General features: G+C 43.4%; 1 protein-coding gene and 1 long non-coding RNA gene across 2 annotated transcripts; one reads left to right on the top strand and one right to left on the bottom strand.

Moving 5' to 3' along the window:
* Positions 1–14,420: 14,420 nt before the first annotated feature.
* On the bottom strand, positions 14,421–20,167 carry LOC112073550 (L-rhamnose-binding lectin CSL1-like). The gene is given in 9 exon segments (XM_070440187.1): positions 14,421–14,658; positions 14,765–14,823; positions 15,800–15,909; positions 16,050–16,136; positions 16,242–16,350; positions 17,807–17,913; positions 18,624–18,633; positions 19,601–19,758; positions 20,151–20,167. Coding segments are annotated over 8 exon segments (612 nt in total). The 3' UTR covers positions 14,421–14,658; positions 14,765–14,809.
* LOC139025130 (uncharacterized) lies at positions 17,010–17,359 on the top strand. The gene is made up of 3 exons (XR_011476576.1): positions 17,010–17,106; positions 17,185–17,260; positions 17,303–17,359. It is a non-coding gene; the product is annotated as an uncharacterized lncRNA (long non-coding RNA).
* Positions 20,168–20,466: the final 299 nt, after the last annotated feature.

The raw sequence follows: 20,466 nt of genomic DNA, 5'->3' as shown, positions 1-20,466 counted from the left end.
AGCAAAGACAACTATGTAGCTAGCTAACACTACACTAATCAAGTCGTTCCGTTGGAATGTAATCGTTTCTACAGTGCTGCTATTCGGTGGCTAGCTGGCTAGCTAGCAGTGTTGACTACGTTACGTTACGTTAGGACGAAAATAGCTGGCTAGCGAACCTCAATAATTGCTCTAAACTACACAATTATCTTTGATACAAAGACGGCTATGTAGCTAGCTAAGATCAAACAAATCAAACCGTTGTACTGTAATGAAAATGAAAATGAAATGGTAATACTACCTGTGGAGCGAAGCGGAATGCGAAATGCGACTACTCGCTCCAACCCGGAAGTCTTAAAAGTCTTACACACCCCCCAGCTGATCTGGGAGGCCAGCTCCCGGTGGCACATCCTCAACATCTCAACCCCACCTGAGAGAAAGGAGCGACAGCACCACCTCAACAATGCCCTGAGGCACTGTGCGGTCACCCGCAGCTGGTGGTGATGATTGAACCACCGCTGAAGAGTCCAGAGACGGAGCAGGCCAAGGGGAACAAGCCCAACAGGCGTTGACACCCGCCCCTGCCGAAAGTGGTCGAGGCAAGACAAGATCGCCTGAACCCTTCTGGTGGGCAGGAAGGTGTGCTCTCATGAGAACTGAGTCTAGTTCGGCTACCCTCTGGGTGGGTATCACATGACTCTTCTTGCTGTTTACAGTAATGCCCAGTCCGTCGATGTGTAGCCAATTGTCCAGGTAATGGAGGATCAACAATCCTTGGGACGTGAGAGGTGCCAGGACAGCGTCCATGCACTTTATGAAAGTGCGGGGTGCCAAGGAGAGGCCGAAGGGAAAAACCATGAATTTGAAAGCCTTCCCTTCGAAAGCAAATCGGAGGTACTGCAAATGAGCTGGGTGAACAGGAACATGGAAGTACGCATCCCTCAGACACAGCGGCACAAACCACTGGTCCATGGATACCGCCTGCAACCCGCGACCACTGGTCCATGGACACCGCCTGCAACCCGCGGGCTGGGGACAGCATGTGGAACCTCAGTACCTTCAAGTACCCATTGAGGTTGCAGAGGTCCAGAATCGGTCAAAACCCTTCGTCTCTGTTTGGGACCACAAAATAAGTGAGTAGAACCCACCTAGCTGTTCTGATGTCTCGATCCTGCGGATGACCCCCTTGTCCAGGAGTGAGGAGATCTCCAACCGCAGGGTTTTCTTCAGGGGGTCGGCCTCCGTGGTGACACAAAGGCCCCTGAAGGACGGTGGCCTGTACCGGAATTGGATTCAGTACCCCTCGAGCACTGTGGACAACACACAGGTGGACAACACACAGGGGGACTCCACACCCTCCTCCCACTTTGCCCTTTGAGAAACAGCCGAGGCCGGGGAAGAGTGTGTTATGGGTCCTGCCGGGGCCCACCTCTCCTCTGGCGCCCCAAGCGCCTGGGTCCCCCAGGCACGTCCCTATGGCGGTGACGGTTGACACCATCACACCTGTCACAAAAGGGAAGCCATAAGCTCAGCCAAGCCAACAAGGCCACGGAGCAGGGGTTCGATGCCCTGGGAGAGTTTAAGTCGTGACCCGCTTAGAGGAATAAGAACCAGGTGAGGGATAAATTACTCAGTAACTCTGCAAAAACCAGGGAAGACCCGAGTGGAAAAAACAGGCAGACAAAAAAAACAGCAACCAGGTTATGGATTTGATTTATGTTTTTATTAATTTACTGCAATATATTACTTTTAATATCTAAGCAGTAAAAACAGCACCTTATGATGGAGTAACTCTGTTAAGGAACTCCAAAGTTAATGTCTCAACGTGGTGGWAGCCCACTCTCTGCAGGGGAAGGAACAAGAAAAAACCCTTCAGGATAATTAGCAGAGAACCCGTGCCTWCGGGGAGCAGCATGTTAAAGCAATTCACAACACACAKATAGAACAAGCCAGTCGGCAAGTTGTGTAAAAGGTAAATGTCAGTTTGTGGCAGCAAGAGCCACAATACGAATGGATGCACACGGAGTCGTAGCGTAACGCTAACGGAACTCAAGTACGACAAACCCCGGGCGGGAGATACAGATCAACCACGCACAGCGAGTTGAACACTCAAGAGGAGGGGGCGCCATGTTGTAGCCAGCTGCAAACAGCCAGTGAGTATACTTTCACACAAGATATTACACTTACCAGTGACTTACCAAGCTAACTTCAGAAAGRTTGTACCTCAAACACAATACGGARGGACGTCAGCCGACAAAATGAAGTAGAACGTGTGTCGTGGCCATGGGGTCTATATATTGCTAAACTAACTCACTAACTCAGAGAGGCTGCTGCCTACATTGAGACCCAATCACTGGACACTTTAATAAATGGATCACTAGTCACTTTAACCAATGCCGCTCTAAATAATGCCACTTTAATAATGTTTACATATCTTACTGTATTTTATACCATCTACATGCCTATGCCACTCATCCATGTACTTATATGTACATATTCTCATTCCCCCTTTAGATTTGTGTGTATTAGCTAGTTGTTGGGGAATTGTTAGATTACTTGTTAGATTTGTGTGTATTAGGTAGTTGTTGTGGAATTGTTAGATTACTTGTTAGATATTACTGCACTGTCGGAACTAGAAGCACAAGCATTTCGCTACACTCGCATTAACATCTGCTAACCATGTGTATGTGACCAATACAATTTGATTTGATTTGATATAGTGGCGGACCCCAGCCGTGACACAGGTGTACACGGGAGTAAATCTGTAAATCCTCACCTCGGATGTATCTCTCCGCTGCGGACTGATGCCAKTATATTGGAGTGATCCGATATAGTGAAACATAATGTTGCTGTGTGGCTGCTTCCGCTGATATCCATCCGTGTGTGCTGATTATAGTAGACAGTGCCAGAGCATTTTAGCTACATATCTGTCAATGGAGAACCTGTTTTGTAAATGATTGTCTAAAGACAAGTGTCTTATAGGCTACTGTAAGGATAACATTTGTTTTGGGAAAATYTTTCACTACCCAAAATTGTGTGCGCCCCTGTTGTGAAGACAAAAACAGTAGGTGGTCACTTAGGGATATTTTGGGTAAAATTAGGGTTTTGCACAAAATTACTAGTCCTGGCCCTATATACACTTTTAGAGATGCATAGTCACTTTACCCCTATCTACTTGTACATATTACCTCAATTGCCTTGACTAACGTGTACCCCCGCATATTGACTCGGTACCGGTACCCCCTGTATATAGCCTCYTTATTGTTCTTATATTGTTYCTCTTTAAATGTTTTTTACTTTAGTTTATTTAGTAAATATGTTGGTTAAGGGTTTGTAAGTAAGCCTTTCACGGTYAGGTCTACTACACCTGTTGTATTTGGTGCATGTGACAAAAAATGTATTTGATTTGATTTGAGATAACAGGACATGATTTATAGAGAGTATTTACAAGTGACATATTTTCTCACCCTCAGCACTGAAGATAACAAACCTATATCTAATCAGGGTAATTGTGAACTGTRGCCAGTGGATGCTAGTTGTTGCATGAACTGAATGAATGGTGGAATGAATAACCCAATTCTTCAAGAGAAATTGACACCCATACACCCAACACCATATATATTTGGACATGAAGCTAAAATGTTGTTTACACTCCAGCATTTTGGATTTGAGATCAAATGTTTCAAATAYGGCGACAGTAGAGAATGCCACCTTTTTATTTGAGGCTATTTTCATACATACAGTATCTGTTTTAACATTTAGAATTGAAAGCACTTTATGTATCTAGTCCCCCCCCCATTTGAATAAATCTGAAGTATTTGCTATTTTGACAAATTTATGTGTAGTGTATTGGAGTAGGGCAGGTTTCCACGGTAATGGAATTACGTTGAGACTTAAAAATGTATGCGAAAGAAAAAACATTGATTTCAAAGTTTAATAACAAACCATACAACTATACCCAAAAGGACTAGGCTACTTTGAACAATTTCCACAGACAATTTTACAAAAACACATTTAATGGAAGAACTGTGCAGAATTACGTTTAAATCTCCCTCCAGTTTTTTTATGTGGCCAAGTTTTCCTAAAATCCTGTTACGTATCTGCTCCGTAATTAAGATTCAACAATGTCTGCAGAAAGAATGGGAAGGACACCTTGAGTTTGAAAACATATCTTTTGGTTATTGAACTACATGTAGTGAAGTGGATTTACATGCGGTATTACAGTAATGGAATTATATCATCGGTCGCTGATCTGTACTATACAGAAATGGATATTAAAACGGCCGTTTTCTTCATGGTGAAATAGCCCGAATAGATACACAAAGGTAGAAATATGTCATTCATGTTTTCATCTTATAATGTCTTATTTTAGTGACTTGTATGGAAATAAACTTTGAAAGGGTAATTGAGAACTCAACAAAACTCACAAAAAATGTCTCCTATTTTTATTCATTACAAGAAAACATTTTGTTCTACACTTTGTGCACAAAAACGAACTCACTAATCAATCTTGGACAGGGGACAGTAGCAGGTGTCCCAACTGAGGTTGAGGAGCCTGGAATCAATCAGGGGACAGGGGACAGTAGCAGGTGTCCCAACTGAGGTTGGGACACCTGTTGTAGACAATTCAGTACAGCACAGTACTGTAGAGCAGAGTAGATTAAAGTAGAGATGTGCAGTACAGTAGCGTACAATATACATTACTCTAGTGTGCTCTACTGTACTCTACTGTACTGTTCTATACTGTACTGTCCAAACTTGTGAAACATAGACAGCTATGATTGGTTCAAATTTGGTCCGGACCAGACCAAATCTGAACCAATTATAGACATCTATGTTTGTGCCAAATCAAGGCCGGACCGGACCAAAAATCTACGTCTGTGGATGTTGGAATCAAGGCCGTTCCAGGCCGGACCAAATAACAACATCTGTGGATGTTGAAATCAAGGCCAGGGCCAACTGCCAAAATTGCAACTACTTTTCTCTGTCAATGGACTTCCCGGTGTCAGTCGGTGCTCAGTGGGRGAGGATGATGGTTGCTGTAAATAGAAAGAGAATTGGTGGTAGGTGTCATGGTGGGCYTCAGTAAGAGGTGACATTAACTGGAGAGAAAGAAGAGAGAGACAGAGAGACAGAGTGAGGGAGGAGTTGCCCAGATTGTTTTAACACTCTTGCTTTGACCACAAGATGACAGAAAGAGAAAGAAAACAGTTATGAGCTGAACATAACAGTACAACAGTTTATCTGTAATTCRGTTACCGATTTGGTAACATAATTATGCGTTTTAATCACTTCGAAATTGATATCAGTAAAAACACTATAACTAATTGGTACTTATGTGAACATTCATTATTCTCCCTCATGAGGGAGATAAATTAGAAAATATCTGAAAGAAACAAAATATGTTTTGCTATTAGTTGGTCTTTACTTCCAAAATATGTTTTAAAGACTTTCCATCTGTTTTGACCAGAAATCAAAAGCCTTTGCTTATACCACATTTTGATGGAAAATGGTTGAAAGAAAATGTATATGCCTTAATTTATAAAAAAATATAGACTCTTAGCTTTCATTTGATACCAGATTTGATGTGCTCCTATGAACTTCACATGTTGGTGCTCATGCGTCCTTTTACATGGAAATGACCTGGTGCTTATGGGTCCTTTACGTGGAAATGCCCAGTAATCAAAAATAAAGTATTTGGTCCCATATTCCTTGCACACAATGAGTACATCAAGCCTTTGACTCTATGAACTTGTTAGATGCATTTGCAGTTTGTTTTGGATTATGATTTGTATTAGATTTCTTCAAAGGGGCGGGCTAGATACATAAAGTGCATTTTATATATTTTTTCTATTTAATTTTACCCCATTTTCTCCCCAATTGGTAGTTACAGTCTTGTCTCATCACTGCAACTCCCGTACAGACTCAGGAGAGGCAAAGGTCAAGAGCCATGTGTCCTCCGAAACACAACCAAACCCAACCAAGCTACACTGCTTCTTGACACAATGCCCACTTAACCCGGAAGCCAGCCACACGCATGTGTCAGAGAAAAATCCTGTGCGCCTGGCGTCCGTGTCAGCATGCACTGCGCCCAGCCCGCCACAGTAGTCGCTAGAGCGCGATGGGACAAGGACATCTCTGCCGGCCAAACCCTTCCCTAACCTGGACGACGCTGGGCCAATTGTGCGCCACCCCATGGGTCTCCCGGTTGCGGCCGGCAGCGACAGATCCTGGAATCTAACCTCTAGTGGTACAGCTAGCACTGTGATGCAGTGCCTTAGACCTCTGCGCCACTTGGGAGGCCTAAGTGCCTTCATTTCTACGGTAAAACGGTAAAACGGCTATGTATGAAAATACCCCCCGAAAAAGGTGATATTCTGTACTGTCGCCTCATATCAAATCAAATCAAATTTTATTGGTCACATACACATGTTTAGCAGATATTATTGCGGGTGTAGCAAAATGCCTGTGTTTCTAGCTCCGACACTGCAGTAATATCTAACAAGTTATATCTAACAATTTCACAACAGTACACACAGTACACACAAATCTAAGTAAAGGAATGGAATTAAGAATATATGAATATATGGACGAGCAATGTCAGAGCAGCATAGACTAAGATACAGTAGAATAGAATACAGTATATACATATGAGATGAAAAATGCAAAATATATAAACATTATTAAGGTGCCTAGTGTTCTATTATTAAAGTGGCTAGTGATTTCAAGTCTATGTATATAGACAGCAGCCTCCAATGTGCTAGTGATGGCTATTTAACAGTCTGATGGCCTTGAGATAGAAGCTGTTTTCCAGTCTCTCGGTCCCAGCMTTGGTATGAAATATTTGATCTCAAATCCTAAACGCTGGAGCAGGTGTTTAGTGTATTTCCAGTCACTGTTGTAGAAGACCACACTCTTTCTGAACCCCCCGCGATATGGTTTCATGTCCACGGTACYTAATGACTATCGACTCTTTTGAGAGACACATTTTGCTAGCAGAACAAGAGGCTGGGTTCTTAGCCTAAGTAGATAACACAACTTCCATTGTATAAGAAACATCTCTGTAACTGTAGGGTCAATGAACACAAGAAAGGCAATGCCATCCGACTTGCGGCCAGACAGCTCCAAACTCATATTCACATAAGTGACATGCTTTGGTCAAAGCAATATAGCCTAAATGCACCTTTAAAAAATTATTTTTCGCCCTGGACTGGGCTTAATTGGTGTCCAGGAAACTGGGCCCTTAGAATGAGTCTATATGTAAGCCAAACTGCTCAATTTTCGTCCAGGAAACTGGGCCCTTAGAATGAGTCTATATGTAAGCCAAACTGCTCAATTTTCTCTAAAACAGTTCCTATCTGTCCCCCTCACTAGCCTCAAGGCCCTCCAGACCTAAAAGCTCCCAGACCCAACGCGGCCAGAGCTGGGGAAGTCGAGGACCTTCCTTTCAGAGATGACCCCAATGACCTCCACTACAAACCTGTTGCAAAGAGGAAGTCAGTTAACTGCCTGTCCAAATTAATGGTGTATGTAATAGTTAATACCAGTACATTAATATGAATGACTACTCTGCAGGTAATATCTACATATTGTTTATACAAGTAACTAAGTGAAAGATCCACTTAAAGGAAATGTATTTTTATTTACCTCCATCTCACGTCTACAGAGAGCCTCAGAAAACAAGCCAACGTCCTACGAAGCAGAAAGAAGAGAAGAGAGAGATAAAAGAAGATGGAATGCCAGAGATCGATTTGAAGACAGGAAATTAGTTGGGAGAGGAGCCTTCTAGGAAGTAAGTGATGGAGGGATGGATGGGGGAACATGATGGACGGATAGATCTACTTAAGCACTAAGGCCCAAGGGGATGTGGTATATGGCCAATATACCACCGCTAAGGACTATTCTTAAGTACGACGCAACGCGGAGTGCCTGGATACAGCCCTTAGCCGTGGTATATCGGCCATATACCACAAACCCCCGTAGTGCCTTATTGCTATTATAAAATGGTTACCAACGTAATTAGAACAATAAAAAATACATGTTTTGTCATACCCGTGGTATACGGTCTGATATACAATGGCTGTCAGCCAATCAGCATTCGGGGCTCGAACCACCCATTTTCAAAAAATGTATAGACCATGAAAAGGGATAGCATGGAGGGATGAGTTAAGACTCCACACAGCCAATGCTAAGCTGTTCATTACCCTGTCATCATAGGAGAGGTTGACGACAGAAAGATCACAAAACTCCTCGACTGCCAAAAAGAAGGTACTTTTTTTTTTTTTTTGCCTCGTAACCGTGAATATACTGTAACTGTGTACGAACTTGTAACCATCATGTCAGTCCAACGATCTGCTCTCAATATTTGGAAAGGCCCCCTTTCTGAAACATTATATGAATAGTATAATATCAATTCCCTCTCTCCTGTTAACAAGAGAAGAAGGCCCTCAGTGCAGTATGTTCGCTGTGAGATGGAGGGCTGTGGCACTGTATTAGCACACTCATGCTACCTACAGGTCTGCCATCCGATCTGGAGTAACCACGATGACACTGAAACCTCTCTCTCTCTCTCTCTCTTTCTCTCAGCACCACTGAAACAGACAGCTCGGTGCTTTCAACATCTCAATACCTGATGAAGTCAATCTCTCCTCCACTTTGAGCCAGGTGAGATTGAGATGCATATTATTAATGTTGAGACTCTGTGTGAATCGAAGAGCCTGCCGTGCTGCCCTGTTCTGAGCCAATTGCAATTTTCCTAACTCCCTCTTTGTGGCACCTGACCACACGACTGAACATTAGTCCAGGTGCGACAAAACTAGAGCCTGTAGGACCTGCCTTGTTGATAGTATTGTTAAACGACTAGCACAGAGCGCAGACAACCATGCATACCCTACAAGACATGCCACCAATGGTCTCGTCACTGTCCCCAAGTCCAGAACAGACTATGGGAGGCGCACAGTACTACTTAGACCCATGACTACATGGAGCTCTATTCCACATCAGGTAACGTGCCGTGTCTTTACTATCATTAAATGTGAAGACTGTTATTTTATCAAATCAATTCTCTATGTGTAATTATTGTTACGTGACTAAACTAATCATTTAAACTTAATTAACTAGGAAGTCGAGGCACCACGGGAAAATGTTGAGATTACAAAGTTATAATTTTACCGAATATAACTCTTCAGATATTTTAATATCTGATCAATTAGTCTTCTATAAATTAATTATTACCTTATTAGTTCTCATTTCAAATGTCGTAAAATTATTGGTTATCTGCATGGACCCTAGTTTAAATTATGAATCAGCACTATGCAAACTGTGTAACGGCAGCCTTCCTCCTCTTCAAGAGAAGAGAAGGTGTAGCAGGGATCGGACCAACACGCAGCGTAGCCAGTGCTCAACATGTTTAATAGAAGAAAAACAGTGAACACTTACAATAATACAAAATAACAAAAATGTGGCAAACCGTCACAGTCCTAGCTGGTGCAGACAAAACACAGAGACAGTAAACAACCACCCACAAAATCCCAACACAAAACAAGCCACCTATATATGATTCTCTATCAGGGACAACGATTGACAGCTGCCTCTGATTGAGAACCATATTAGGCTGAACACAGAAACAGACAAACTAGACACACAACATAGAATGCCCACCCAGCTCACGTCCTGACCAACACTAAAACAAGCAACACACATAGGAACTATGGTCAGGACGTGACAAACTGGCTTAATTATTTATTTAATAACTAATCAAATCACAGAAATACATAATATATACACAGGATAGATCATACATCAATTACTAATCATGTCAGGATAAGTCCCTAGCGGATTAACCCGATATGACGGCTGGTTACACAAAGGAAGGGGGTTGGGTTTGAATGAAAGAGCGGGAAGACTGAGGGACAAAGGGATTGGGTCTCTATCGGATCTTGAGAAGCTATGCTACCGTAAATACAGAATCTTATGCATTCTAATAATCGCCCATTTGGAAAAGGAAAATGCAAGATATATATTTACTCTGAGCTGCGCTGCGCTTCAATAGATGGGTCGAAGATGGAAGACTGGTTTGTCCAGCAGAGATCACCATTGTCCTTTGAATAATCTTTCTGGTCACGTTGAAGTACCCTGTCAATCTGAGGAGATTGTCTCTCCTTRCCTAGGTCACGTACATTTACAACACGACGTCTAGGATGTATCACTTCTTCTTTAGTGAATAATAGTTCAAAGGTCATACCATTTTGCCATAATCAGTTCGCGCAGCTCACGGGGACTTTTGTACTGGAGAGGCGAAGGGGATTGGTTCATCATTTCCAACCAATGTCTGTGCTCCCGTGGGCGGGGTTACTGATTGAACATAACATACTATGAAATCAATTCTCTCATTTACAAGGCTAAAATCACATTTCATCTTCTCACAAATAGTTTCATATTCAATCATATAAATTTTGCAACATTTACATGTAAATCTGATAACTAGGATGTGTAGACTTTACAATATACAATTTAAGTTGTCCTGTCATCAGTAATCATGTCTCAGACAACAAATGATCTGACATCATATCCTTTAAGTACCAACGGACACTTTCAACTGGTTGGATTACAGAAATACTGTTCCATTCCCCAACCTTTTGATGTTACAGTATTGCAAAGTCTATCTCTGTGGTAAGAAAGGATTTTCAAAGTCCATTCTAAAGAGTGGATAGAGAGAGATTTGGTATTTATGGAGYGGGTCATAAACCGGTGGGGGGGTTTCCCCGGGAGAGAGAAAGGGTGTTTTATGACCCCCACCCAACAGGGAAAAGTCATGACAAACTGACGCAAGCAGTATTATCAGATTTTAAAAAACTMATAAAAATACACCTTATGGAACAGCAGGACCTTGAAGCAACGCAAACATAGGGACAGACACATGCATACACACACATGATAACATACACACACGTACACATGGATATTGTGTTGTAGATATGTGGTAGTGGAGTAGGGGCCTGAGGGCACACATTTAATGTGTTGTGAAATCTGTTGTGAATGTATTGTAATGTTTAAAAAATGGTATAACTGCCTTAATTTAGCCAGACCCCAGGAAGAGTAACTGCTGCCTTGGCAGCTGATTTAACTTCAATCAAACTGTAATACCATTTGATGGGAGTTAAGTCACCTGTACTGTAAAAAAAACATGTAAATTAAAGGCATTTTTTCTGAATTGCGTAAAACAAGTGTAAATCAATTTGATTCATAATCCAATATGGCTAACAAGATGAGACTAAGACACCTTTACCTGCGTATAAATTGCCCTTATTTATTTTGTATTGTGTTATTGTGTCTTTAAAGAGCCAATGCAGCCGTTTTTATCTCAATATCAAATCATACGGCAGCCATATTGGATTTGAGGCAAAACCAGGGTGGTCCCAAAGATAATCTGTGGTGCCCCCCTGATTAATTAAAAMATGTTATGTTGATGTCTGAGCCCACTTGCTTTCCTTAGATCAGATTACAATAGTCACAACATTAAAATACATGTGTAACTATATGGATTATTGTCATGCATGACCATACAGCACTGAATGAGAGCAACATTACTTGTAAAATGTCTACTAATCAGTTACAAAAAAGTAAAGCTTATATTCGTCGTAAATATTCAGTTGATATCTCTGTGTTTATTGTATCGTCTGCTGCATCTCTATGTTTACAGGTCTATATTTACAGGTCTATATTTACAGGTCTATGTTTACAGGTCTATGTTTACAGGTCTATGTTTACAGGTCTATATTTACAGGTCTATGTTTACAGGTCTATATTTACAGGTCTATATTTACAGGTCTATATTTACAGGTCTATGTTTACAGGTCTATGTTTACAGGTCTATTTACAGGTCTATGTTTACAGGTCTATGTTTACAGGTCTATGTTTACAGGTCTATTTACAGGTCTATTTACAGGTCTATTTACAGCTCTATATTTACAGCTCTATATTTACAGGTCTATATTTACAGGTCTATTTACAGGTCTATATTTACAGGTCTATATTTACAGGTCTATATTTACAGGTCTATGTTTACAGGTCTATGTTTACAGGTCTATTTACAGGTCTATATTTACAGGTCTATTTACAGGTCTATATTTACAGGTCTATGTTTACAGGTCTATATTTACAGGCCTATATTTACAGGCCTATATTTACAGGCCTATATTTACAGGTCTATGTTTACAGGTCTATGTTTACAGGTCTACATGTACAGCTATATTTACAGGTCTATATTTACAGGTCTATATTTCCTAAATGTATTAAGTTACCCTAATGCTGTTTGTTAGTGTATGTAGGGAAAACAACTGACTACTTGTTATCCAAATTTTAACCATATCAGAGCTTGCAATATTTGGTTATATGAGCTTATTAAGGGCGCCTCTGGAAGCTCCCGGACTGGAGGGCGCCTCTGAAAGCTCCGGCTGGAGGGCGCTCTGGAAGCTCCGGGCTGGAGGGCGCTCTGGAAGCTCCGGACTGGAGGGCGCCTCTGGAAGCTCCGGGCTGGAGGGCGCCTCTGGAAGCTCAGACTGGAGGGCGCCTCTGGAAGCTCAGGACTGGAGGGCGCCTCTGGAGGCTCCGGACTGGAGGGCGCCTCTGGAAGCTCCGGGCTGGAGGGCGCCTCTGGAAGCTCCGGACTGGAGGGCCACTCTGGAGGCTCCGCACTGGAGGGCTTCGCTGGAAGCTCGACTGGAGGGCGCCTCTGGAAGCTCCGGACTGGAGGGCGCCTCTGGAAGCTCCGGACTGGAGGGCGCCTCTGGAGGCTCCGGACTGGAGGGCGCCTCTGGAGGCTCCGGACTGGAGGGCTTCGCTGGAGGCTCCGGACTGGAGGCCCTCGGTTCTCTGATTGAGAACCACACCCGGCCAAACACAAAGAAATAGAAAATCTAGAAGAATGAACATAAAATGTCCACCCAAATCACACACTGAACAAACCAAAATAGAGACATAAAAATATCTCTACGGTCAGGGCGTGACAGTGGTTGTGTTTTGCTATGCCTCGGGTAGGGGTATCTCAAAATGTTGGGGGCCTTGCTAGTAGCCTAAATATATTTAAGGACCTTGAGCATTCCCTCCAGTGGAAAACAGTTTTTTGGGAAGGGGTTTATATAAAGTACCAGTCAAAAGTTTGGACACACCTACTCATTCAAGGGTTTTTCTTTATTTTTACTATTTTCTACATGGTAGAATAATAGTGATGACGTCAAAACTATGAAATAACACGGAATCATGTAGTAACCAAAAAAGTGTTAAACAAATCAAAATATATTTTATATTTGAGATTCTTTGAAGTAGCCACTCTTTGCCTTGATGACAGCTTTGCACACTCTTGGCATTCTCTCAACCAGCTTTATGAGGTAGTCACCTGGAATGCATTTAAATGAACAGGTGTGCATTGTTAAAAGTTAATTTGTGGAATTTCTTTCCTTCTTAATGCATTTGAGCCAATACGTTGTGTTGTGACAAGGTAGAGGTGGTATACAGAAGACAGCCCTATTTMGTAAAAGACCAAGTCCATATTATGCTCAAATAAGCAAAGAGAAATGACAGTCCATCATTCCTTTAATTCTTAGGGCTAGGCCCCTTTTTTCTCCACTTCCTGTCTGAATGACATGCCCAAAGTAAACTGCCTGTTGCTCAGGCCCTGATGCCAGGATATGCATATAATTGGTACCATTGGAAGGAAAACACTTTGACGTTTGTAGAAATGTTAAAATAATGTAGGAGAATATAACACAATAGATATGGTAGGAGAAAATCCAAAGAAAAACCAAACAATTTTTTTTTGAGAGACCATCCTCTTAGAAAGGCAAGTAAAAGGTCATATCCAAAATTAGCTSCCTGGATGTAATTCCTATGGCTTCCACCATGTGTCAGCAGTCAATGTTCAAGGTTTCAGGCTTGTAACTTCAAAAACGAATAAGAAATATCAGTTTTAGTACAGAGACACAGTCTTGGAAATTRGTGTTTGGGCGCACCATGAAGACAGTACGCACCTGCTAAAATCAGTTTCCTATTGAACATACTTCTTCCGTAAGAAATATTACAGTTTGATTACATTTTAGGGTAGCTGAGGAGTAAATGGAAACGTATTTTGACTTGTTGAAAGACAGTTTAGGGGTAGATTTTCGGAGTCTCTGCATGTTGAACGAGTAGATGACTCAAATCGATGGCGCCAACTGAACGGTAGCAGAACGCCTATCACTAAGAAGTTTTAAGACATGAAGGTCAGTCAATGCGGAAAATTTCAAAATCACTTCCAGAGTATTGAAGTGTGTAATACCAATGCAAAAGTGTCCATTTAACCATTTAATGTAAATAGTCTTCCAGGCTAGAGTCAGGCACTACTAACATGGTAAAACGTTAAGGAAAACGTTCTCTGTTTCAGAAGAAAAAGTCAATTTCTCAGCTGCCTCACATTAATTTTATTTTAATTGTAACATATTTGTTAACATCCAAATCATTAACATAAGTAGGGTTGTGTTCTCTAAAAACACTGGTCTGAACATGAGCTGGCTACACAACAACATACAGTCACTAGTTTGCACATTGACTTATTGATTGGTTGCTTAGTTGATTTATCYGTGATTCATCGTGTTTGATTATGGAGTAAATCCAGAGTAAAAAGGGCATCCAATCGGAATACTTCTGTTGAATGAAAGAAAAACACAGATAAAAAGATTCAGCCATGTGTTTATCACACCACTTAATGTGGGTTCATATGTAGACCAGCAGTAGAGGAGACAGGACTCACCGATGGAGGAGGACAGGAAGTGGCAGCAGCCGAGCCAGGCCATCATTACACTGTAGGGGCTGAGGTAGGTTACAGTCAGAGGGTGTGTCTCCATAGTCTANCTCTCCATTACCTCCATAGTCTACAGTGGCTACCTCTCCATTACCTCCATAGTCTACAGTGGCTTCCTCTCCATTACCTCCATAGTCTACAGAGTTTTCCTCTCCATTACCTCCATAGTCTACAGTGGCTTCCTCTCTACTATCTCCATAGTCTACAGTGGCTTCCTCTCCATTACCTCCATAGTCTACAGAGTTTTCCTCTCCATTACCTCCATAGTCTACAGAGTTTTCCTCTCCATTACCTCCATAGTCTAGAGTGTCTTCCTCTCTACTATCTCCATAGTCTACAGTGGCTTCCTGTCTATTATCTCCATAGTCTACAGTGGCTTCCTGTCTATTATCTCCATAGTCTACAGTGTCTTCCTGTCTACTATCCCCATAGTCTACAGTGGCTTCATCTCCTTTCCAACATTTCAATCACCAACAAAGGCTTCCTCCTCTCCACCCTTCCTCTCTTTCATCTCCCCTATCCTCTTCTTCCTCTCCTCCATCCTCTTCTCCTTCATCTCCTCCTCTGTATCATGTTAACAGTACAGTAACTTACTCTCCTCTCTACCATCTCAATAGTCTACAGTAGCTTCCTCATTTCCTCATCTCCTCTCCTTGCTCTTCTTGATTCATCTCCTCAACTCCTCTCCTTATCTCCTCAACTCCTCTCCTTCCTCTCCTCATCTCCTCATCTTCTTTTCTTCCTCTCCTGATCATCTCTCTTTCCTCACCTTCCCCTCCTTATCTCCTCCCCTCATCGCCTTCCTCTCATCCTCTCCATCCTTTCCGTCCTCTCCTTCCTCTCCTCTTTCCTCTCCATCTACACTTCATCTCCTCCCTCCTCTCCTCTCCTCATCTAATCCCCTTCCTCTCCTCACCTCCTTCCACTCCTCATCTCCTCTCTTCTTCTTCTTCCGCACTTAGCTGATAGCTGTTTTGTACTCACATACTCCCAGACAGGTGTAGGAAATCTCCAATCTCTATTTGTAGGTTCCGTAGCAGGGGTCCCCGAAGACCGGATCAAGCCCCACAGTGCATTGACTCTTTCCCTCACACCTGCAGAGTTACACATTTATAACACKGTTGTAACACACATGCACACACAGGGGGGATATTTGTATACCACCTTTCAACACCACTGACATCCCCAAACCAGAGAGGAGAGATGGGGAGATGGATAGAGAGGGAGAGTGTACCATTGTTTGACAACGTCCAGGGTTTTGGGTTGCAGACAGTTCTGGTTGCTGAGCTCGTGGCGTCCAGCAGAACAGGTAGAGCCGTCTCTAGCAGAAACCACCTTATCACACCCTTACCCACACACACACACAACACACACACACACACACACACACACACACAACCACACGATAATTGAATTGCACCCTTACTCACACAGGGGAGGGCTGAGGGGGATGTTTAGGTGAGGTGTTTGTGGGTGTAATCGTGTGCTCACCACGTCCAGGGAGCTGGTTGAGCCTTCGCAGGTGATACTGGTCTCTGAAAACACAACGCACACACAACATCAGCCCGCTGCTAAGACACAACATCAGCCCGTTGCTAAGACACAACATCAGCCCTGTTGCTAAGACACACATCACCCTGCTGCTGAAGACAAACATCAGCCCTGCTGCTGAGACACACATCAGCCCTGCTGCTGAGCACAACATCAGCCTGCTGCTAAGACACAACATCAGCCCTGCTGCTAGACACAACATCGCCCTGCTGCTGAACACAACATCAGCCCTGCTGCTAGACACAACATCATCCCTGCTGCTAAAACACAACATCACCCTGCTGCTGAGACACAACATCAGCCCTGCTGCTAAGACACAACATCAGCCTGCTGCTAAGACACAACATCAACCCTGCTGGAGACACAACATCAGCCCTGCTGCTAAGACACAACATCCAGCCCTGCCTGCTAAGACACAACATCAACCCCTGCTGCTGAACACAAGCATCAGCCCTGCTGCTAAGACACAACATCACCCTGCTGCTGAGACACAACATCAACCCTGCTGCTGAGACACAACATCAGCCCTGCTGCTGAGACACAACATCACCCTGCTGCTGAGATAATGGGGGGGGTAAGAAAAGGATGAAGAGCAAGAAAGAGAGGTGGGAGGAGCAATCAAAGAAAAGTGGGAGGGTAATCAAAGAAAGGTGGGGGAGCAATCAAAGAGAGGTGGGAGGAGCAATCAAAGAAAGGTGGGGGAGCAATCAAAGAGAGGTGGGAGGAGCAATCAAAGAAAGGTGGGGGAGCAATCAAAGAAAGTGGGGGGGCAATCGAAAGGGGGAGCATCAAGAAGGTGGGGGGAGCAATCAAAGAAGTGGGGGGGAGCAATCAAAGAGAGGTGGAGGAGTAATCAAAGAGAGGTGGGAGGAGTAATCAAAGAGAGGTGGGAGAGTAATCAAAGAGGTGGGAGGAGCAATCAAAGAGAGGTGGGAGAGTAATCAAAGAGAGGTGGGAGGAGTAATCAGAAGAGAGTGGGAGATAATCAAAGAGGGAGGAGCATCAAAGAGAGGTGGAGAGTAATCAAAGAAAGGGTGGAGGGGAGTAATCAAAAGAAAGGTGGGGGAGTAATCAAAGAGAGGTGGGAGGAGTAATCAAAGAGAGGTGGAGGAGAATCAAAGAGAGGTGGGAGGAGTAATTAAAGAGAGGTGGGAGGAGTAATCAAAGAGAGGGGAGGAGTAATCAAAAGAGGTGGGAGGGAAGGAGAGATTGTGACAACACAGTGTGGGGCTCCATTCATGATAAGTCTTGACTACTTTGTATCATGCACAAGCACATTTCAATTGACTAGTTGTTCACTCGACACCACAACAGGTTGTTGTCTATGTTCAAGTACATTATAGGTGTCAGAAGGAATGCAGTGGACAACAACCTGTGCGGGGTATCAAGTAACGACAAGCCATGGACAGGAGAGGAGAGCGCCAGAGGGAGAATACTGACTAGCAGGCAGGCAGATGTAGGTGAGTCCAGGTATTGTAGGTCCATAACAAGGGTCTGAGATTTGATTCACTCTCATGTTCACCTCACACATCTGCTTCCCGTCACACCTGGTACAACCACAGAGCAACACCAGTAGAACCATAACAAAGCCACAACACAACTCCAACATAACCTGTAAAAACGGATATCTGGAGCTTGTCTGAGTGGTTGGCTCCGAGCCCTCTGAGCCCCTGTACTTGATGCTGATTTGATCAACAAGCTCTCACAGTCTCACTGCAAAATTACACGTTTGTCCACATTTCTCCAAACGTCAAATTTTGAAGTTGCTTTAAATGGAAGCCTACTTGATGGTAATAGCGTTGCCCCTAGTGGCGATGTGGCCTAAGTTAAGGGTTTAGGCATATCAGGTTTAGAGACAAAAACAACTCTAAGTAACTTCAGACATCATTCTGATTGGTTACATTAAGGTTAAAAACAGAAAAATGACTACACTGTTAAGTTTTGCGATGTATTAAGACTTGATAACTAAATGTGGATGGATGGTGCTGTGGTCTGAACAGCAGCAGTCTGTCATACTGACCTGGGTTCTAGCTCCAGGTACTTGTTTTGTTCGCACCTAGTGGACGGATTTGACGGACCTCCTGACCTCCTGAGAAGTTAAAAATGTCAAATTCCAACTTGGATCTGGAGGATCTACCTGGATCACTATATATCTGGAAGGATCTACCTGGATTTACATGGATCTGGAGGATCTCCCTGGATTTGACTTGGATCTGAGTGATCTACCTGGATTTTACTTGGATCTGGAGTGATCTACCTGGATTTTACTTGGATCTGGAGGGATCTACCTGGATTTGACTTGAATCTGGGATGATCTACCTGGATTTGACTTGGATCTGGATGGATCTACCTGGATTTGACTTGAATCTGAAGTGATCTGCCTGGATTTTACTTGGATCTGGAGGATCTACCTGGATTTGACTTGAACTGGAGGATCTCCCTGGATTTGACTTGGATCTGGAGGATCTACCTGGATTTGACTTGAATCTGGAGTGATCTCCCTGGATTTGACTCGGATCTGGAGTGATCTACCTGGATTGACTTGGATCTGGAGTGATATACCTGGATTTGACTTGGATCTGGAGGGATCTCCCTGGATTTGACTTGAATCTGAGGGATCTGCCTGGATTTGACATTGATCTGGAGGGATCTCCCTGGATTTGACTTGGATCTGGAGGGATCTCCTGGATTTGACTTGGATCTGACGGATCTACCTGGATTTGACTTGGATCTGGAGGGACCTACCTGGGTTTGACTTAGATCTGGAGATCTCCCTGGATTTGACTTGGATCTGGAGTGATCTCCCTGGATTTGACTTGGATCTGGAGGGATCTACCTGGATTTGACTTGGATATGGAGGATCCCCTGGATTTGACTTGGATCTGGAATGACTCCCTGGATTTGACTTGGATCTGGAGGGATCTACCTGGATTTGACTTGGATCTGGAGGGATCTCCTGGATTTGACTTGGATCTGGAGGATCTACCTGGATTTGCTTGATCTGGAGGGATCTCCTGGATTTACTTGATCTGGAGGATCTACCTGGATTTAACTTGATCTGGAGGATATACCTGATTGACTAAATTGGGGGATCTACCTGGATTTGACTTGGATCTGGAGGCTACCTGGATTTGACTTGGATCTGAGGATCTCCTGATTTGCTTTAGCGTTTTACTTGGCTCTGCACACTATATGGTGTGTGTGTGTGTGTCTGTGTGTTTGTACCTCTGTGACAGAGTGCCAGAGTTCCTTCCTGGGAACACTTTGTGTTAGTCAGCTGACTCTGAGGTCGTCCCTGACTGCAGGTCCGGCTGTCTGTGCGTCCATACAGTGCTTTCTGGAGAAAGACACCCTGTCTCCTATGAGAGAGAGCGAAGAGGGAGCATGAGAGACTCACGAGTCAACTCAACTAAGAAACCGATTGACACACAGTGTTGTTTCTTACACATTCCAAATGCACCACACCGGCACCCTCACAGGTAGTCACCTTCTCTGTGGACGACAAAAATCTGATTGATACAAACACATCACACATACATCATATAGAGAAAAGGATTCAGCCTTTTTCTGTGTGTGTGTGAGAGTGTGTGTGTGAGCTTGCATGTGTCGCTGTCTCGTCTGTCTGTCTGTCGTCTGTCTGTCTGTCTGTCTGTCTGTCTGTCTGTCTGTCGTCTGTCTGTCTTCGTCTGTCTGTCTGTCTGTCGTGTCTGTCTGTCTGTCTGTCTGTCTGTCTGTCTGTCTGCTGTCTGTCTGTCTGGTGTGTGTGTGTGGTGTAGTTACTCACTGCTCTCCAGCAGCCATAGGTAACGTCCAGGAAGATATTATTCTGGTATGCGGAGTACAGAGTCACACACACTCCAAGGTCGCCACATCACACTTCCCATTTCCATCACACCTGGATGATTAGTAGTAATGTCACACACCTAAAACACCACGGACACTGTCCTTACTTAGGTTTTTAAAAAACATGATGTTATTTCTCTCCATTTCCCCTCTCTGTGCTGTCAGTTTTAGGACCACTTCCTGATTCAGTGCAGCTCAGTTTTGCTGTGAAGCTGTTCTTGATATGATTCCCATCTGTCTGAACTAATACAGGGAGT

Source organism: Salvelinus sp. IW2-2015, unplaced genomic scaffold (assembly GCF_002910315.2).
Source record: "Salvelinus sp. IW2-2015 unplaced genomic scaffold, ASM291031v2 Un_scaffold2290, whole genome shotgun sequence".
In the NCBI taxonomy this organism is placed as follows: Eukaryota; Metazoa; Chordata; class Actinopteri; order Salmoniformes; family Salmonidae; genus Salvelinus; species Salvelinus sp. IW2-2015.
This window is presented reverse-complemented; position numbering and strand designations above follow the sequence as displayed.